Here is a 21,474-nt window from a genome sequence, read left to right as displayed (position 1 = left end):
TACACTTTATTTTTAGGTGTCCTTGTTACAGTGTAATTATTCATTTACTGTAAGTACTGAGGAATATTAACTATATGTACTTACTGTATGGTTAGGATTAGGACTAGGGTTTGGCTTAGGGTTACCATATATTGTTATTATAATAGTAAGTATAAGTAACACGTGTAACAAGGACACCTTAAAATAAAGTGTTACCATAAATTATGTTGCGCTGGCTAAATTCCTATGTAGCATTTTTAATAATTTTCCATGTATTGGTTATAGCAAAAATAATACTTAAAAAAAGAACTAAATACTGATTTCAGCCATAATTTTAATATATATGCCTAAAATCAACCCCCGGTGCATTTGACTTGAAAACTGTACAGTGCCATATGTGAATCTGATGCTCTGCTTTTTTTTGTCAAAGAATAATAATGTGTGAGGAGAATATGTGTGGGTGCATGCATCATATCAAATATTTTCTGTCACAGCTGATGAGCGGAGCACATAAAAACTGCCTTCACCTAGACACTGAAGCACACACGCACATCCAGAATCCTGCCAAACATTCTCATTATTGTCTCTTAGAGACTTCTGTCAGTGAGTCAGATCAGAGAGAGTGCATGAAATCTCGCTAATGGGCATTACAGCATTACGGGCTTTCCCTCGTCCTCTCTCTAGTTCTGTCTCCCTCCCACTCCCTCCCTCTCTCTCTCTCTCTCTCTCTCTCTCCATCAGGGCCTGTGCAAAATAAAGAGAAACACAGAAAAGGAGCACACACAGAAGGAAAGGTAAGGAAAACAGGCATTCGGTGAATATTTACAACAGGAAATTTGGCCTACGAAAACACAAGATGTTTCATGTGGAAAGCCATCCCTCCCAACCACCTCAATCTTTCTCTCTTTCTCTGTGCTCTCTTGGGCGCAGCACCAGTCAGAGAGATGACTCCCGGTTCTGTCTAGCTTCACTTTCAAAGCGCTGTTTAAATGGGCTCCCTCAAGACGGAAGCGCAGCCTTCACCTCTGCGCACCTCTACTGTCTCCCGCATGGACAGCCCTCTTAACTTTCCCTCCTTCCCCCTCACTCAAAATATTCAGACGCCAGCTCTGCTTTTCAACAGATCCTCCCAGCGTTGGCAAATATAGGTGTGTAGTGAGTGTGCCGTGTTAAGCTATGAGAACCGAGGCTTCTGCTACAGTCATTACACGGTGTGCTGCTCACACACTGATGTTGTCTGAAGAGCATCTCATCTGCATAGGGACACACTTCATGGGTTACACTCACTGCACACACATTGCTCTTTTGCCTTCATTAACAGGCTACAGGGAAACAAATATGTCTGAGATGATGAGCAATGTTTTGATAGTGGGTTGCTCTGCTTAATTATCATAATATAGAAAAAATAGCATTGCTCATTGAAATGAAAAATGTATTGAGTAATAAAATGGACTGACACCCTTCAGTCAAAATAAATAAATAAATATTTTTTTTATATTTTTTGCACAATCATAATATTGTCATACTTCACCCAAATAAATAAATAATTATTTTTTTTTGCACAATCATAATATTGTCATACTTCACCCAAATAAATAAATAATTTATTTTTTTTGCACAATCATAATATTGTCATACTTCACCCAAATAAATAAATTATTTATTTATTACACAATCATAATATTGACATACTTTACCCAATAAATAAAATTGATTTAAAAAAAATATTTTTTAGCACAATCATAATATTGACATACTTCTCCCAAAAATGAAAAAATAAATAAATAAAATCAATCATCATTTACTAACGCTCATACCATTCCAAAACTATGAATTACTTTCTTCTATAGAACAAAATAATATATTTTGAAAGGAAAAAAAAAAAAAAAAAAAAAAAAACTATACACACTTTTTTTGGTTTGCAGAAAAAAAGAATGATCTAGTGATCAACATGAAGGTGAAATTTCATTTTAAGTACAGTCTAATATGGGTAACAATGGAACTCTGGCGACATCTTCCTGGTTTTGTAGTGATGGGACTAGAGGGTAAACACAGGTGAGACGAGTGACTCTTATCTCACTGCTAGATTTTTATTGCGAGGGTGGAACCACATTTCTCTGGGTTACAGATGCTTATGGGAAATGAAAGGTGAGCACACCCGCAGATACCAGTGTGTCACACTAAAATACATCCTCCCTGAGGGAGAAGGGAGGCAAGGAAGAGGGTTATGCAAACAGATAATCAGCAAATAATGCCTGGGCCCCAAGCAACAAAAGTCAAATGCTACAACTGGGAAATAGATGCACACACACACACACACACACACACACACACTAGAGAAGTACTTCAGAGGCATATGGACAGATACCTAGAGCGAGACGCGCTCAAACAGCCAACCAGGTGTGGGGAAACAGACTCTAGGAAATCTCTGTGGAATTCCAGTCTCATAGGATGTACTCCTTCTCTAAGAGCATTTGGAGTCATTTAACATGGCATATAGTTCTTAATGATTTCTGTATATTTATTATTCAATGAAAATGACAATTAAATTTAAAAAATGATCAACAACTCCAGTACTGTGACAAGCTGGCATTTTCCTCTAGCTTCCTAGATGTATTATGAGAGGCCATATCATGTACTATTGCAGCATAACAAAACAGCTCATTTGGATCCAGCACCTCAGTGATATCAACCTAATGAGGAGCAAATGGGGAATGAGGCCTCGCTCGCATTGTTGTTGCCACAGATTACACCTGACACCCAAAACGCAGAGGCGTGATCAGGTAGCTATTTGAGCGTATCAAAGGCAGTGGAGAGAAACCCAACACCTCTGCTGCGAAAAAGCGTCGGGGAGAGAATGTGAGAGGGCAAGTACGGTATGCAGAGAGGCAGGCAGAGAAAGCCATCTACATTTCAAATGCAGAGGATGTTTTCCGTTGGATGTTTATGAAACATGGCTGCTGGGATTGAGCAACTGTAAGAGGATATGGCATCAAAGAGCTGCTCAGAGAAAACAAAACAACAACACACCGCTGCTCACGGAAGAGGAGAGCAGAACACAACTCCTCCTACGAATTATGCAGCAGCTTCCGCTGATTACCTGCAACCTTGGGCCTCTGAACAACTCGCTCGAACCTCAGGCCCGGACACAACCTGTCTGGATGGAGAGTGGGTGTGGTAAGAGTCTGACCAATGGGACGGCAGGAGGGCTTCACTTAAAGAGGGAATGATCTGTGGATGGAAGAGTGTGCCGAATGGTGTGATGATTGCAAAACAAGGGTGCTACTGCAGTGACATAAAACAATCTGGCAGTATGTTAAAACACTCCAGGTAAACATCCTTAAAACCATCTTTAAATTGTACACTTGCACAAACTTGTCCTTAATGTGCTATAATAAAATAGCATTTTATCTTTTATCTACCATACCAGCCAAAGAGGGTTAGAGAAAAATAAGTTTAATTATATTTACTGTAATCCTCTGGGGGTCATGTTAGCATGCCCGGTGTACATTGACAACTGCAGTCAGAAATAAAACAACTGTGGCTCCTTGTTTTCTCACACCAATTAAAGGGCATTTTGACAGATCAGGGACTGCTAAGATTTTAAGTCTCAGTGAGGCTTTTAATGAAGCCTGTGCCTTGTAAAGATACTTTGTTCTACAGCAGTTTATCAGCTGTCTATAAACTTCTAGTATTGACTATTGGTATATTTTCCTTATACATTTAAAATAATCCTGTAAAAAAATTATCTAAAGCACAAATGAGGGTAACACATTCGATTAGGGAACACATATTCACTATTAACTAAGAGTTTTCCCTCAAACTATTAATAGTGAGTAAGTTAGTTGTTAAGTTTAGGTATGGGGTGGATAAAGGTATCTAAAATATGGTCATGCAGAATAAGGCATTAATATGTGACAATCGGTCAGGTTGTAAGAGATTGGACAGATGTCATTTTTGGTTGGATAAAAATTATAAACCACCCTCCAAACAAAGCTCCTTTGAATGCACAGCATTGCTCTTGTGGCTTGGAACTTGCTTGGCGTCTCGCTCTTGCTGCTTGCTATGTGCTGTGCACTATTTAATTAGTTTTCAAAATGAGAGAAAACAAATATCATTCAAATGTAAAGTGTCCTAAAGTTATGGAAAGGTAGTATATAAATTAAATAAAATTAAATAAATTAAAAGTTATTTATAGCAGTATTATTACTGCTGCTGTTGTTGTGAATATTAAAGTGTGTCAATGTATAGACCCTCTAAATTATCAGAATCTGTTGAAGCTGCTTCTATTCACACTATCAGACTGAAATTGCTTTGACTATGTTCATTCTGTCTTTGCACAAAGCTAAAATTTAATGAAAAAAAAAATTTAAAAAGCTTAAAAACTATGTTGAATACACCAATAATTTCAGTTCTGATTCAGTGGCTTTAATACCAGTTATAAAGTTAAACAGCTGCTATGAAACTCTTTGTATACATAATGTAAAATAAGTACCTATGATGCCTAAAGGCTCTTTCATACACTCACAAAATGTGGTAAGCATACATGTTGTCAGATGAGTTTTAAGTAACAACATTTTCCTGCAACTAATTGATCAGAACAATCTTTAAGTGTGCATGCATGCAGGCCAGTAGTGTGTGATTTAATATTAGCAGACAGCAAATGAGCCCTACAAGACACAGGCATCTGCAGTAGTACAGAGTGCATTGTATCGTTGTGAGCCTTAGTGCTGATAAGAGATGCGTCGGTAAAACCCTGAAAAGGCTTATTTTCCCAACACTCAATCCTCGTTAGGCTCAATCAATACTCTTTTAGTCCTTCAGCTTACGTACTCATTTCAAAATAACATTACAGGTCATTTGTCTCATCGTTGACTAGGTTGCATTACTGTGCTTTCTCAGAGCAAAGAATAGCACAGGGAGGAGAGAGAATGTCAGATACTGAGATTTCTACGTTGTGGATACAACTTTAAATATTTTTTTTTGGTGAGAAGTCATTGAAAAATCAATGTCTGCTTCCTACAATCCATTTCAACCAAATCAATCATAATCTAGCCGGCTGGCAGGGGAAAGAGAAAGAGAGAGAGAGAGAGAGAGAGACAGGGGGAGGGAGAGGAGAGAGAGACAGAAAAAAACGAGAGAGAAAAATGCACACAATCTTTGTCTGAAATCTCTAAATTCTAAATCCATTCTCATAAAAAGCTCATCATCACATCGTTTAGCCTGGCTAACGGGCTGTCAGTCACCAGGGGCCTCTGAGGAAGACTACCGAGAATATGGAGCCACAGCTGGGGGACCCAGGGACCCAGTCTATCTCTGCCATATGAACACTTTAAAATTGACTGGGGTGGTAAAGGCTATCATGATGAGAATCAGCAAGGTGATTAAATCTGCTAGAAGTCCCTCGTGGTATTTTCACACCTGTTCCAGAGGGCAGAAAAAAATACCAAGTAATCACGTTTAAAATAAATGAGCTCCTGCATCAACATTCTAGGTGGTTTCAACAAAAGGTCCTCGGCAAACCTATAAAGTACTGACAGATTTAGATAGCTCTTTTTAAGGATCAGCGTTGCCCCTTTTAAACTTGTGCCCTACTTACATAGATATTTGGATCATGCTTAGAAGAGCTGCATTACAAGCAGTATTGTTATGAGTGAACACATGAAAGTGTACGTGGTCACTCACAATCAAATGCTTACACATAATATTGTATGTAAATTTAACTGATACAAATGTTTATTATTTCCCTGGGTTATGCACATATTTTATTATTTAAAGCAAAAAATTAAATGCACAGTTTTCATGTTATTGAAAAGATGACAAACATCAACTGTAGTTCACTTTGATACTAGCACAGTATTACAAACACCTTCAAAACATTTTTAAACAGTGGTCTATTATGGCTCGTTTTACACTTTCTGCACTCAATAGCAAACAATTTGGTAACAAAATTGTTTCAAAGCATTAAAAAAGAGGAAAATAAATTAATGAAGTCATGCTGAATAAAATAGTTCTCTCTTTCAAATTTGTATGGATTTTGTGTGTAAAGTGTCTTACACTATAGCCTTTCTAGTACAGAATATAAATATTAAAATGTATTTTGCTGTTTAATGTTATAATAATAATTATTATTATTATTATTATTATTACTACTACTATTATTACGTTGCTTTGTTGCTTAGGGAACAGGGTTTACTTGTGCACATGTGTTTAATCATTTCATAAAAATGGCAAGGTCAAAAATAAATGACATCCATTATTCGCTACGGATCTCCCCAAAGCATTAGCGGCGGACTGTTTAGAATTTCAATTGGCTTCCAAGTGGCAAAACCCCTTAGCTAATACATCAAAGAATATTTGGCATCAACTAATCGGTTTAGGGCAGATTTGGAGTGGCTAAAATCCGTTTGAGCGGACACAGAGAGAGGTAGGCTACACGTTACCGGCTGCCCAGTGCTAACCTTGTGCCTCGAGGAAACCTGTCATGCACTTCACGTTAACTAACTTTGTTTAACCAGCCCATTCTGCGCGTGAACGCGAGAAGCAATTAGTCTGCTACAATAGATAATGCTTTCTAATAATAGTTTCTAAATCCAAATTAAATTACGTCGTTTCTCTCAGGCATTTTGCTGGAAAAGCACCACTTGAAATACCTCCCCCCTAACGTTACTTTTTTTTTCTTTCTTTTTTTGTGATCGTCCATGTTATATTTCCTTTGACATATTGCATTATTGTGCAAAGATTCAGACTCTTGCATATCCGCACGACTAATCATATTACAAACATGCATAATTGGAAACATAAGCGTCCGTCATAAAACAAGCAAGAGAATAACGTATACATCAGTGAGCGCACATATCCTAACATAAGCCTACACCTCCCCTTGCCGTCCAGTCTGGGAGTTCACGGGAGCATTTCGGGAAAATAAAGCACGAACTATTTCAATATAAGATCCCTCTGCTAAAACACCATGTTCAAAAGTGTTGTTGTTCAAGTATTCGTCCACTTACCTACTGATTTGATGAGGCTATTATAAAAAGAATGTCATTTAAGTTAAATAAGCAGTTTCCTACCTTTATGCCATGCAGCGCGTGTAGAGTGTGACTAGTCCCTGCTGCATTTCTCTTTCCAAGCTTTCTTTCATTCACCCCTCCACTATCGCTAAACAGACTGCTTATCGAATCCTATTGGCGAGGAAGAACTCATTACTGCCGATAATACTCGATCAATGAATATTGACGTCATTTAAATGCTACTCCCGGGTATCCTTGGAAACCGATAGGCTAGAGGCCACTTCCAACTGTGCTTCAGCAAAAAAACAAAAACAAAAGGAAACATATATAGCAAGTGGGGTATTTAATGAGGTTAAGGATTTTTTTTAGATGGAATATGCATTGCACTCGATTCAAAATGTAAAATGGCAACAAAAACTTGTAGGCTATGGCTATTTTGGTTTACTCGTGAACAGATATGACAAGAAATAACACTCATAAGGTAGGCTATTGTCATTCTTGAAAGCTCCTCAACTCAATTTCATTTATTTATATACATTCAAGGGTGGTGCAGACATAATAAAAACACTTTACTATATCACAGTCGACAACGCGGTAATTTCGTATGTATACAGTTTGTTTTGCTTTGAACTTCGCATTGGTCCTCCGAGTTTGAGCGTCATCATTCCTCACTCTTGAGAGTGCAGTAACACGTGACATCATGCACACACTCTGTAGCAGCGCCTGCAGCGATCCCTTTCGGCTCAGAGAGACTTTAACAAGTGAGCCAATCCAAGTTCCTCAGCCACCACTTTTGTTTTTGTTGCTTTCGTTTTTGCTTATTATTCATCAACACTGGATGTATTTATCAGTTCACCTGCCATTTGTAAATATGTTTATATGATTAGCAGATTTTGTATTAATGCAACTTATTCCATTTCCACCATTTTACATTATTTGGGTATGTGTGCACGGCACTTACATATACACACACACAAATATATATATATATATATATATATATATATATATATATATATATATATATATATATATATAATACATTTTGCTTTTTGTTTGTATTAGGCTTTTGAATTAAATGCATCATTTACTGCTGTGATGACGTAAAATATAAATAGTTCTTAATGCATTTTTATCTAGGCTAAATAAAATATTTATGATGTAGCCTATCTCCTGTTATTTGTTAGTAGGCCTATATAGGCTACACACACAATATAGTCTGCGAGCAAATAGAATAAAATACATGAGGATATTCTCCGACGCAGAGGAATATATCTGTTTGAATCAAAGGGGGTTATAGCCCCTGGTCGTGATGGATTTGCCGTGGTTCATATGGTCTTAATCTGTCTGCGCTTGGGGCTTTAGTGTAAAGGAGAAGAAGATCTGGTTTGTTCCGGGATCTAAGGCGAAAACTGTCCAGCGGACAAATCAGTTAACACCTGTCAAAAGTTACTTCTTCACTTTCTTACCGCTGAGACTTGACAAGCGCGCATACGGTCACTTTAGGTTCTTTGTTTCTGAAAAAATGAGGGAAACCCGTCTTTCAAAAACTACTGTGTAAAATAATAATATAATAATAATATTCCAAGCTATAATTTTATACAAAGAGGTCATAAAATATAGAGTACCTCCAAATTATCCATGATAATTTGCAAACGCATGACACTTCGAAAGCGACACCAAAACAAATCAGTGTTCAGCTGATTTAAGGTAAGATGGATCACTGTCGCGCATTAAAAAAAGAAAAAAGTAGGCCGTTTCTACAAGTTTGAAATGAGCGACGAGAACACACAAAAGGAGAATGAAGAACTGCAAACAGTACTTGTAGCGTCTCCTGTCGTATTTGGCAAGCCGTCTCCAAGAAGATAACAGTCCATTTGTTATTAATCATGTGTGAAAATGAAGGCTTCGTGTATTTAGAAAATGTGGAAAGTTGAAGTTGATGTACTGGCTCGCATGAAACCGCCATCCAGGGGCTGTAGCTACACAGTCTATGGCATTGAGGCTTGTTAGAGACAAAAATAGCGGGATAGCGGGGGAGATTGTTAGTGAGTGCCAGGGTACGAATGTAGAGAGAGAGAAAGAAAGAGAGAGAGAGCGCGCGAGAGAGAGAGAGAGAGAGAGAGAGAGAGTCGATTCAGGCTGGGCTGCTGTAACCCAGCTCCAGCTTGCCTTTCCTTCGATGACTACACCCCGAGAGGAGGAGCGAGAGGCTCATAGTAGGCGTCAGAATCCTCAATTTCCAACTTAGCATCCTGGCAGGACACTCTCCAAAGCAAAGCCCCATCCGAGAGCAAAAAACTTGTCCCGCGCGCTCGGCATGAGAGTCACAGCGCGCGCAGAGAGTGAGAGAGCGCCTAGAAAATCCGCGTGCGAGTCTGACAACAACTGATTAACGAGTGCGACGTCTATGCATTCGTCGTTCTCTTTAATTACCATCACTGCTATCAACGTGAGGAGGACGGGACGGAGGTCTGTTTACTCGGAACTCTATGAGCGAGCGCAAAGAGCGCGTGAGAGTTTGAGGGAGAAGAACTAAAGTGAGAAGCTTATATTTGGATCTTCACCATGGCGTATCCTCAGGGCTACTTGTATCAGCCATCCGCCTCTTTGGCACTCTATTCGTGTCCTGCCTACAGTGCAAGCGTGATATCGGGACCACGGACAGAGGAGCTAGGGAGATCTTCCTCTGGCTCTGCTTTCGCTCCCTATGCCGGATCTACAGCGTTCACCAGTGCCTCGCCAGGCTACAATACCCATCTCTCGTACAGCGCTGATGCGGCCGCCGCCACTTTCACTTCTTATGTGGTGAGTTCGCTATTTACGGTCTTATTGTTCTACTTTTAGAAGTTGTCGGATAATTTTTTTTACGCTTTGTAGTAATGCATGTTGTGTTGCAAGACTGAGACACACAGAAATCATTTGCGCAACATCTGCGGTTTTATCAATCAAATATGCATTCGCGGAATTTGGCTGGGTTTCATGACACTTAAAATAAAATATATTGCAGTACAAATTTTTAAAACAACCCCCCCAAAAAAAAGATGTTCTAAAACAGACATTACAACAAAAAGGCATTTGATAATTTTCTCCAAATAGTAAATAAAGCAGTTCACTTCGAATTCTAGAAATGCAAAAAAAAAAAAAACATACAAACATGATTTCGCGTATTTACTGAATTAAATAGGCGTATATATATATATATATGTATATATATATAAAACCTAAATAATTACTTTTGTCATTTGCGGCAATACGACTTCAGTCCTCAGTTCTGTGGGCTGCAGACGAGCAATATTCCCGATATCAAAAGGAATACATTATCAGTTGTTCCCCATTTGTCTTTAACCATGTATTTAGTCAAATTGGCTACTTAAAGGAAACATGTCCAACCGGCTATTTAAATGTGAACTGCGTGCGCGTAGGCCAGCGCTGGTCAATGCTTGTTCAACACACTGTCAGATGACCCCACATAAAGCTGCAGCTTCTAATTAGCTGGCTAATCTGTAAATAAACATTGTCAAAAGTCAGTTTAGCTGTCCAAGGGAGATTTATGATCGTTAACAAAGAGGAGGGATTTCGGATGGAAAGTTGTGAAATTGGATTTCACAATAATTTTTGCTGAGGGGAATGAAGCAACTGACAAAATTTAAACGATAGAATACGTAGCCCCACGGCCTTGCGCTTTACTGTTTTGATTAATTAGATTTAAAGTGTGCACATGTGGCATGCATGTGTGTGCAAGAGTGTGTGTTTGTTTATGATGTGTTTGCGTAAGTGATCTGTAACCGATCCTACATTGTGCGCAGGTGTCCATAAAGTGATCTTTTGCTAATAAAACCATTGGTTTGGCTCCTTGCAGAGCTCGCCGTATGACCACACGACAGGCATGGCCGGATCTATAGGGTATCATCCTTACGCTGCTCCCTTGGGCTCGTACCCGTATGGAGACCCAGCTTACCGCAAGAACGCTACACGGGACGCCACAGCCACTTTGAAAGCTTGGCTTAACGAGCACCGGAAAAACCCGTACCCCACCAAAGGCGAGAAGATCATGCTGGCCATCATCACGAAAATGACCCTCACTCAAGTGTCCACCTGGTTCGCCAACGCCAGGAGGAGGCTAAAGAAGGAGAACAAGATGACCTGGACCCCACGGAACCGGAGCGAGGACGAGGAGGAGGACGAAAACATTGATCTCGAGAAAAACGACGACGACGAACCAAACAAGCCCACGGACAAGGGAGACTCCACAGACACAGAGGCAGGTCTGTGGAAAAATCATCAATTTTTCATCACAGTCGTTTCCACTCCGGGCGCAAAATTGATTGCTGGTTAATGGTGGTATATTATTTATAATGGGAGAATTGCTTTAAATAATAATCACCTTGAACTCCTCTAATTTGACTTCTTATGGACTGAGAATTGCTGGTGACGTATGGTGTTTTGCACTTCATTTATCTCGAGCTGCATAATAAGGACACAGCTGGCGCACGGCATCTCATTTAGAGTTATAATAACACCAGCCATATTTTATTATTATTATTATTATTATTATTGATAACAATAATAATACGTTAAATGACCTTTACATTGCACAGAAATACATTTAATTATTTTTTTAAATTGTGAAATTAAGCATAAACAATCGTTTAAAACGTTCATGCAACATTTCTCTCTTTCTCAAAAATTATATATGTTGTCAACAAATTTTGTTTTATAAAATCTTTTATTTATTTATTTTTTTTTTTTTTTTACTTTCAGATCATAAACTCATCAACCCAGGGGAGCTACCATGCGACAGGTTTAAAGACGAGTCTCATGCTAAAGATCTTGATCCGCCTTTGACAGACTCGGAATTAAAAGACACAGAGGAGAGGACGGATTTGCTCACCGAGCAAGCAAAACCCACCACCTCTTCTCCCTCCGTCCTACAGAGAGGGAATGATCTCATTACGCAAGAAAAGTCCTCAGAACTGGGCCACGCCGCGAGCACGGGGAACAGCAGCGTAACGTCTGTTATTCATTCTCCCCCTTCGGCGCCCAAACCCAAACTCTGGTCTCTAGCCGAGATCGCCACGTCCTCGGACAGGTGCAAAGGGAGCAGTGAGGCTCCACAGGCCGCGGGGCTGGGTCAAAGCACAGTCATAGCCAGCGCTGCCTCGCCGACCCGGTCCTCCCCTCAGTGCCCTCTCCCTAATAACACTGTCCTTTCTCGGCCTATTTACTACACGTCCCCTTTTTACCCGGGCTACACGAACTATAGCACTTTCGGACACCTCCACAGCAGCCACGGCACCAACACCAGCTCCACGGCACATTTCAATGGATTAAGCCAGACTGTTTTAAACAGAGCCGAGGCTCTGGTAAGAGAGAGCAAAGTAAGAAGCCAAACACAGGTAGATCTTTGTAAAGACTCACCTTATGAGCTAAAGAAAGGTATGTCAAACATTTAATACCGGATTCATGGCCAATCACACGGACATTTATTTATTATTTGTGGTTGCTTAAAGAAGAAGCAAAAGAAGACGCACTCTGATTTAAAAGAAAAAAAATCCGAGGACAATTATTTTCTGAGTAAATACTTATCCTCAAAATCTTAGTTTCTGAATGGTTAATCAAGAGGATGCAACTTCTAAGAATTGTCTTAAACGCTGCAGCCGCCTGAGTCTATTTGTATTAAAGACTAATATGTATATTTAAATGTAGCATTTTGTATTTAAAATGGACAATACACTATCTTTGAAGTAAATTATGGAAAAGAAAATGTGTGCAGCGATTGATTTGGGAGTTTGCATGCATGTTAATGAGAACTTGATAGCTGCACAATTTAAAGCTATATTATTTATTTGCGGATACGTGGCATCATGACCGGAAAGATAGGCTGTTATTAAAAAAAAAAAACAAGCAAGGGCGGCACATTTTGAAACTCAGGCGCTTTGGGAAAAACTATATAAAGACGGGGCTCTTTATTTGTCGGTTGCTGTTAAGTTTTTACTCAAGTTTTTCCAGATTCGGTCGGGGCAATTCTCATCTCTCTTTTGCAAACAGAGAGATGCCTCGACGGGTGAATATTGATATGACAACACCGGCAAAAGTGTCGAGCAGTCATTTAACCCAATTACATTCCAACCGCGTCGTGTTATATGCAAAGCAATCAGGTGGCGAACTCCAGTAATGAGTTCGATTTTATGCCAAATTTAGACCTCATTACTATTTCCTAGGCGTGGCAAAGTGGTTAGAGGCGCGCGGCGATGCGAAGTGGGTCTGGGAGCATACCGCTCTGTTATATCATTAAATGGTAGGATAGGCTTAATAGTGCTTTGGATTATAGACGCTGATGGCTTTCCAGAGTGTAGCCAAGGTGCCGTGACAAGCAAATGTCCCCCTGGCATGGCCTGTCCCTTAGTACTGTCCTGCACCTCTACCCTCACCCGCAGGTAGGTGTCACACTTGCTCTTAATTTCGAGGCCTGACTCTTCAGGAGACTGTGAGTGAACCTTTCAAGAGGCGCACATAACCTGGAGTAACATTATAAATGAGGTTAAAAAATGTTTATGTGCTGTAGCAGTTACAAAAAGAGTTATCAAGATGCAAATTCCCACGCAAAGATTGTAGTTAAGATTAATAATAAACAAAGATTTCAATTGATTTAGTTATAAAAAAAATTAACTATTTCAGTCTCCAATTTACAACACAACAAATCAAAAAATGTACAACTCTTTGGAACTTAATAAAAAAAAAAAAATGTTAAAAATGATTCATTTTCTCGTTCGTTGCAAATCATTTGTATAATTTAAGATGGTTCCATTAAATATAATTCTAATTATTATTCAATATTAATATTATTCATAAACTTGCCTTTCAGCATCGAAGTATGGCCTACTTAAAATAGACACGGACAATTAAAAAAAAAAAAAAAAAAGATTTTTAGCACATCCTGACTGATATTTTCACCATTTCATCTAAAAAATAAATAATGCATCGTTTGCGTTAAGTTATAACCAGAAATGTAGGCTATAACAACAACAATAATAATAATAATAATAATAATAATAATAGACGTGAGGACGGGAAACGACTCGATTCAGTCGGAGGTCGTGTCATTAATCTCTATAGTTTACTTTGCGCACTCCAGTTGAAAAGTCCCCTGGGTTTCATTTAATTCCCCTGGCTCTAATGTCCTTCCCCGGCAGCAGAGCGGGTGAGGGGCCAGCTATATTTAATCTCTCGGAGTGGGATGGAGCTGCCGCTCCACCACATCAGCCGGCTAAATAGCATAATTATGTTTTTCTTTGCTGATCCCTCTAGGAGTTGAAGCATTCGATGCAATGCCCCGTGTGTGCATAAACCCTTCTAGAAGTTTAAAAAGCAGCAATTTATATTCTCGAAGACAGATGGTTACATTTTCCTCCCGAATTAATCTAATAAACATTCATTCGCCTGAGTTGTTACATTTTTTTTTTTTTTAGAAAATATCCTCTCTTCTAATGCTGATACGCCAGGATTAAATGTTGAAATATCGATAATAATTTACGATCTCATTTTACGCATGATGGAAATCAATTGGATATTTAAACTGGTAGACGGGGATAGTGTAAAAGCTGATTTCTACGCCTATAGACACAATAGGGTGAGTCTTTGAAAACAGTGATGATGCATAATGTACTCTGTAAAGATGGTGTGAACTTCAAATAAAAATGCATGGCTATAATGCAAAAATAAAACCTATATTTAACTTTCAGAAATGTTCAAAGTTCAATCACTAACACGTGACTTAAATCAGTGATTGTCTATTTTAATTTGCTGTGTTAATGGTATAGCCTATAGTATTATAACGAAAGACAAATGGGATATTGCTATTCAATCTATTGTCGGTAATAGTTTTAGTCTGCAGCCTGTATATTAAAATCGCGCATACCCTAGCCTATTTTAAACACAGGCTTCAATTATCTTCAGCGTGACACAATGTATTAATCCAGTAAGCTTTTAGACTCGGGTCTGCCGGTCCGTGCTTTTCTAAGAATGAATAACCGTACGAACTCCGTAGTGATCCCTCACGACTTTGTTCAACTTTTTCCCCGCGTCTCTCTCTCTCTCTCTCTCTCTCTCTTCCAGTTGAATGGGTCTCAGTCTCATTGTTCGTAAGAGATCCACAGTCACGGTGTGTGCATGTCAAGTGAGAGCAAGACAGTTCCCACGTGTAAAAAAAGAGAGACCGAGACGAATCTAACTGATAGGCCAAATAAAGAAAGTATATGCTGAAATAAGATTTTAAAATGTAAATTTGCTGTTCTGCGAAGAAACTTTACCGCAGCTCTACAATAAGTAAAAGGAAAATAGCAGCATACAAAAGAGCAGTGTTACCAGAAACAACTTCATTTACAAGTTTCCTTAATAATAGGAAAAATTTTAAACTCTAAAACTTACAATTGCTTAATAATAATAATAATATTTGGTTATACATCTGGATTAATTTCACCTCAGTTTCTGAACAATAGTCTATATCGAACGAGGGTAGGGGAAAACGAAATTATAACGAAATTAGTCCGACGAAATTAAAATAGCGTTTAATGCAATAATTCCGGATCTCTTCAAAAATAGGCTACATTGGGAAAGCATGTGTCCACAGGCCCCTTGCAACTATTTGCTTTCATTAGAAACGTGACATTAGCTAATTCACGCAGCAGGAAAAAAATATTTTTCATCTGAGAAACTGGACAAACACCAGTCAGAATAAATGGAGAAAGTGAGACAAAAACAAACCAGAAAACTAATGATTTTTGGGCACATTTACGTTAGTTGGGAAATATAACGGGATTGGAAATAACTTAAAACTGTACATATAAATATACACATTTAAAAAAATAGCTATGTATGTCCCATTATGCATTTTAGAAAGCCGCGCACTCATAATGCAGGCACCCATAATTCTTACACAAAACCCCTTTCCTCTTTATTGACTGCATTTCTGAATATTACAGGAATTGTCAGTAAATTTGTAGAGAAAAAATGCAGAACTGATCCTCTAAAATTCAGTGTATAGTAAATATCCTCTGGGTATATTTCCTAAACGTGTTTGCATATATCATGCAGCAACAGCATTTCCACGCTCTGCAACCTCACAAAACCCAAACACCAAATTATCATTTTTACGAACAAGATTCTGTTGCATCTCTGCTTAATACATAATGATAAATAGGGGTTTAAAACTGAAAATTTGATCTTAAAACATTCACGCGTAAAATTACACCTGCCACGTAATCGAGCAGTGAGGGATTGGGCCTCTCCAGAAAAGCAGGTTAATTCTATGGAGTAATCAGAACCTGTTGATAAAAATAATCTCTAAATCGCCGTTAAAATGTACCGGACCAAATCGGATTTCTGCATACTATCGACAGTCCACCTGATAACAGCTAACTACTACTTGATCCCTCCACACTAACACTACTCCAGCTGAGTCGAATCAAGTTCAGCTCGAATGTGTAAAAGGACACCCATTTATTTGACCTGCTTATAATATGCGCTGGGGCATCTGTGCGAGGCAGCAGAGCAAGTGTGGCCAGATTCAGAACTGTTTTCTACCCTCCCTGTCTCTCCTTGAAGTGAACAATATGTCGGATGATTAGGGCAAGTTAGTTTAGAAAAATAGAGAGACGAAAAAACCGCCCGAGGGGACCTTGGTAGGAAGAAAAGCTGCGTTATAAAAGCGGACAAAAAAGACGCAAAAACTATGCGTGAATATTTTTCTTCTAAACATCATCCTCACCTTCGATAAAGAAACTGAAGTGGAGTGGCCTCTTCAGTATGGCATGCTGGGAATACCTCCTCCCTTTTATTTAATCATCCAATCCCACTGAGGAACCTCTTAATTAATTATGGGTGCTAAAAATTCACACCAGCTGTTTCTCTCTCTTCACTCCGGGGCGAAGAGTGTGACGCGGCCATGAGGCATAATTTTCACAAATTAGCCCATTTTCTCCCTCAAAAATCGAGCTCCAGTCAGGGCTGTTTTGACGTATATCATTTCGCGGGCTCCATCGGCAAGCAGACGAGGGGGGAAGAGAAGGAAAGAGAGGCTTTTTGGCAAAGTCACGGCCCATTCGACACTTATAAATCGTTCGCGTTAAAGGAACATTTTAGATAGGCAGACGTACATTGTAAATTGAGCCAGATGAAGTGACAGGCTGTGATTTACTGCTATTTACCCCCACTTCAGCCTAGACTTCACCCACTGTTTTCCTATTGCCCGCGTGCGGCTCTCTGGGGAGAGATTACACGTGTCATTTTCAGCTTTCTGATGTTTTAAGCGAAACCTCCTTTAAAAAAATAAAAAATAACGAAGAATAATCACCCGAGCGCGTTTTTGACAAATATTAGGGAAATAATAAATAAATAGTTAATAAATAATATATATATATATATATATATATATATATATATATATATATATATATATATATATATAATTAATAAATAGTTCATTCAGAAGAGACAAAAGTAAAAGCACTTTTCTTTTTTTTTATCTGCGCTCTTTTAAAGCTAAAATGTAATAATATGAGCAGACTTATCATTGGTGGATTTAATGAAATAAAACATTAACTTAAAAACTTCACTCATAAGAACTTACACACAGAGACACATGTTGATAGCCTATATTGTGTTTTAAGGGGACTCTCCATAGGTTTAATGGTTTTCCTACTGTACAAACTGTATTTTCTATTCCCCTACACCCACCCTACCCCTAAACCTTCCCTCACAGGAACTTTTCTGCATTTTTTAATTTTCACAAAAAAAAAACATTTAGTATGTTATTAAACTTTTTGAATTAGGCCTACAGGAAAACAAGAAGTGTCATCCTCCATGTTATGTAGCCTATACAAATTTGTGTCTTCATAAATCATGTGTGCGCAAACAAACACATAGCCTATATATATGTGTGTGTGTGTGTGTGTGTGTGTGTGTGTGTGTGAAATATTTTAGATTAAACCACATATCAAATTTAAGACAACTACAGAGATTGGATGTTACCTTTCCTTCACCTGTCCAACTAAACTATTACATTACCAAATTAAATTTACATTTATATGAACGACAATAAGTATCACAAAAACCAAAACATATTTAATGTGTATTTATTATTTAATGTGCACAATAACAACAACATTCAGAAAATATATCTGGACAATCCATTCATTTTCTGAAAAAAAAAAAAAAAAACTTTACTAAAAACTTTGAAAAAAAGCTTTAGCATTGTGCATATGACATGTTGACTTTCACACTAATTGTTTGATAATTATGTTTTCTCTATTACCATACCCTGTCACTACTATCAATGGTAAGCACATGTAATATGAAATATCAGCCCCATCGAAAGGTGAAGCCAAGAATGGAAACATTTTGTTTTAATATAAATGCTTTTTTCACTGCAATGAAAGAAAACAGGGACAGTTTTCAACACATTAGGCTCAAGTCCTAAGAGTCCCACAGCACCACTTTGCCTAGATAAGCGGCTAGTATTATTACATTTTTAATGGTTCAGATTAAGATTGATGAACTGTTTTCTTTTGGGCACTACACAGGGTCCACGAGAACGGGGGGAGGGGAGAGGGGGACGGAGGAAAGAGGGGATGAAGGGAGGTCTACAAGCTGCCTGTTTATTTACATTTGGCCTTTTTAAATGATCCCTTTCTTCTAGACATCTGTTCCACATTATGACACTGATATTTAGCCTAATGGCTGTTCTGATGCGCTGCTCTGTGAGATAGCAGGAGTAAGCGGCCATTATCTGCAGCCCACCTGGGGAAGAAAGCCAAGCCTGATGATGGAAGTTATGCAGGAGAATGAGGGGCAATCATCTTTTTTTTTTTTTTTTGGGTGAAAGAAGCTGACCATTTTTTCACAGAGAATTTTTCCCCCTCTCAGGCTGATGGATGCAAATATAAGCTCTGTAATTGGATCAGTTCCCCAGATACAGATAAATGGCTGCTGCTTTACTGGGGTTATTTTGAGCTATGTGAAGACAGCAGTGTGTCTCTATGTGTGTGTGTGTGTGTTTAGGCAACATTAATGAGAAGGAGTTGAGACACGCTTTACTCAGTCACAACACTGTGTGCCTGGACCAACTGTACACATGCACACACTAAATGAGGAGGAGACAGCACTGCACTGCCCTGTGACGGTTTTCTTTCAGGCACTTCACAGGGTGTTGAACTCCCACACACGCCAATTAAGAGAAGGCACTTGCTGATGATGTACAACCAGCAATTAACAAATGTCAGGACATGAAAAACAAAAATGGCATTAAAATCCCTCCGGCAAGCCCAAATACAAGTATTTAAAAAATTCATTCACAGAACAGATCATAAAAAGTGTAATACATTTTCATGAAATTATTCCTTAAAGGGACAGCTCCTCCACAAAATTTAACTATGTTGCCATTTACTCAACATCGTTCAAAATCATATAACTTTTTTTTTTCTCTGCGGTATGCAAAATAAGACATTTTGAAAAATGTTTAGATTTCTTTTTTCTTTTGGTCCATATAATAAAAGTTGGTGGGGACCCCCTTGACTTTATTAGGAAGTACTAAAAAAATAGATTATGCTTGGAATGACATGAGAATTTCATTTTTGGGTGAACTATATCATTAAAAGATTAGATCTTGTTTTTTGTCTGTCCACTGTCTCTACAGTATCCACCTTATTTTGTTTATTTTAAGCTATTTACTGGGAATGTGCGAGACTTCTGATTCATCAGCCGTCATAAGTAAACACCTAGAAGAATGTTTTACACTACAGAAATTTATAATATAAGAAATACCAATGTCAAGCAGCATAACAGACCATTTTTGTATAGATAAAATAACGAAGCGGATGACACGGGAAGACTTATACATTCAAGTTACAAATGGCCGCACCCTTTCTTATGTTAAAAATAGATGGACATGTCAGTGGCTTTATGTCTTACTGACAACTGAGTATCTTTGTTCTTTTCCATTCATTTGCTAAACACCTTCTAAACTGAGTATTTTGGTTGCGTGCCAACTGAGAGAGTGTTGGCTAGCTCTCTGATTAGCAGTGTGCTTTACAGCCAAGCGGAATAGGTAATCTCATCAGCGAGGCTTTTTCAACTGATAAAATGCCAACTGTGGCCTCCCTTCAACCTGCATGCTGCACGCTGCCCCCCCCCCCCCCCCAGACAGGACCCTGCCAAATATATTAATACCTGTTACACTGCAGCAAAGGGGGCAAGCCTCAGCCCAGGCTCAAATAATCGATTGACCTCATTTTCGATGAAGGCGCCATTTCCAGTCTGAGAGGTAATTCTCTGGCTGAGAATGCCAGAGCCATCTGGGCAAGATAGGTGTAGCGTGGCATGATTTCACCTGCCTGCCAAACACAGAGCAAAGGGGCCACAGTACAACATTGTGCTACAGAACACAGGAGAGATTTCAACACAAGCTCATTTCAGTCTGATTACCATTCAGGTGAGCCCTGGCAAAGACGGACACAAAACAAAAACAGTGTTTTAAGGTACATTTTCTTTTTAGGCTAACAAGGATTCAAATTCTATGTCGAATGACTAGCTTTTGATAAATGGGATAGTTGACCTAAAAATTAAAATCATGATGATTTTTTTTTTTCATCATCCATACAATGACAGTCAATGGGGTCTCTCGCTGTTCTGGACCATACTCAACTTCACTGAATAGACAGTTTCCAAAATATCTTCTTTTATGTTCCACAGAAGAAAAGAAAGTCATAGGTTTGAAATGACATGAGGGTGAATTAACCACAACATTTTTGGCTGAACTATCCCTATAAAGAATAAAGAAAAAAACACTATGTTTGCAAGTTACTGAACATTTTTGAATGTTTGTGTGTGTGAGCTGAAGTTGATGTTGTTGCTCACCCTTGGGAGCAGCACTTCAGATTTTGTCTGGATCTGATTTATTAGCTTGTCAGGGGAAGCATTGTTGGAGAAGGCAATCAAAAAGCACTTACCTAGCCCCCAACTAAAATGAAGACTTTTTCACTAGCTAATTTCTGCTACTCCCATGGAGGGTTTGGCAACTTGTTTGATGAGGCATAAAATCATGATAAATGAATTTATTGCACCACTGATTGTCAAACAGTGGTAGTATATACTTCTTCTGATAACACATTGCATTGATCTGTCGTCATTCTTGGATGGGCAGTGGGACTAGTTTTTACCCCCTTAACCTATCTAACCCCAGGTCAGTGTGTGTGGAACTGAGCCTGCGCCAGTGGAGAAGCAAGACAAAGGACAGTTTAATAGGAGGTTAAATTGGAAACAGGAGTGAACTCCTTGCTTTGAGGGACACAAGCTCTCAACTTTCAGTCTCTGATCAGTGTGTGGGAAAAGACAGAAGTAATCAGATATCCACCCCTCTCTATCTTTTTCTCTCTCTTCACCCTCACTCTTTTTTCTGCCAACCATCTCCAAAAAATAAATAGCG

The 21,474-nt window shown here is 38.7% G+C and overlaps 1 protein-coding gene across 1 annotated transcript; it reads left to right on the top strand.

Moving 5' to 3' along the window:
* The first annotated feature begins 9,257 nt into the window (after positions 1-9,257).
* Positions 9,258-13,899, top strand: LOC306844189 (Iroquois homeobox protein 5a-like). The gene is made up of 3 exons (XM_079376140.1): positions 9,258-9,800; positions 10,855-11,260; positions 11,757-13,899. Exons 1-3 carry the CDS (start codon positions 9,561-9,563, stop codon positions 12,446-12,448), a joined length of 1,338 nt encoding a protein of 445 aa, XP_079232266.1. The 5' UTR covers positions 9,258-9,560; the 3' UTR covers positions 12,449-13,899.
* Positions 13,900-21,474: the final 7,575 nt, after the last annotated feature.

Source organism: Barbus barbus (assembly GCF_936440315.1).
Source record: "Barbus barbus genome assembly, chromosome: 2".
Taxonomy (NCBI): Eukaryota; Metazoa; Chordata; class Actinopteri; order Cypriniformes; family Cyprinidae; genus Barbus; species Barbus barbus.
The sequence above is the reverse complement of the archived record's forward strand: the minus strand, read 5'-3'. Positions and strand labels throughout refer to the sequence as shown.

What these genes read in the sequence shown, in the direction of transcription:
- LOC306844189 (XM_079376140.1), top strand. Translation starts at nt 9,561, where the DNA reads ATGGCGTATCCTCAGGGCTACTTGTATCAGCCATCCGCCTCTTTGGCA. An exon ending in CCACTTTCACTTCTTATGTG is followed by an intron (nt 9,801 to 10,854) that starts GTGAGTTCGCTA and finishes GGCTCCTTGCAG; the next exon opens with AGCTCGCCGTATGACCACAC. An exon ending in CTCCACAGACACAGAGGCAG is followed by an intron (nt 11,261 to 11,756) that starts GTCTGTGGAAAA and finishes TTTTACTTTCAG; the next exon opens with ATCATAAACTCATCAACCCA.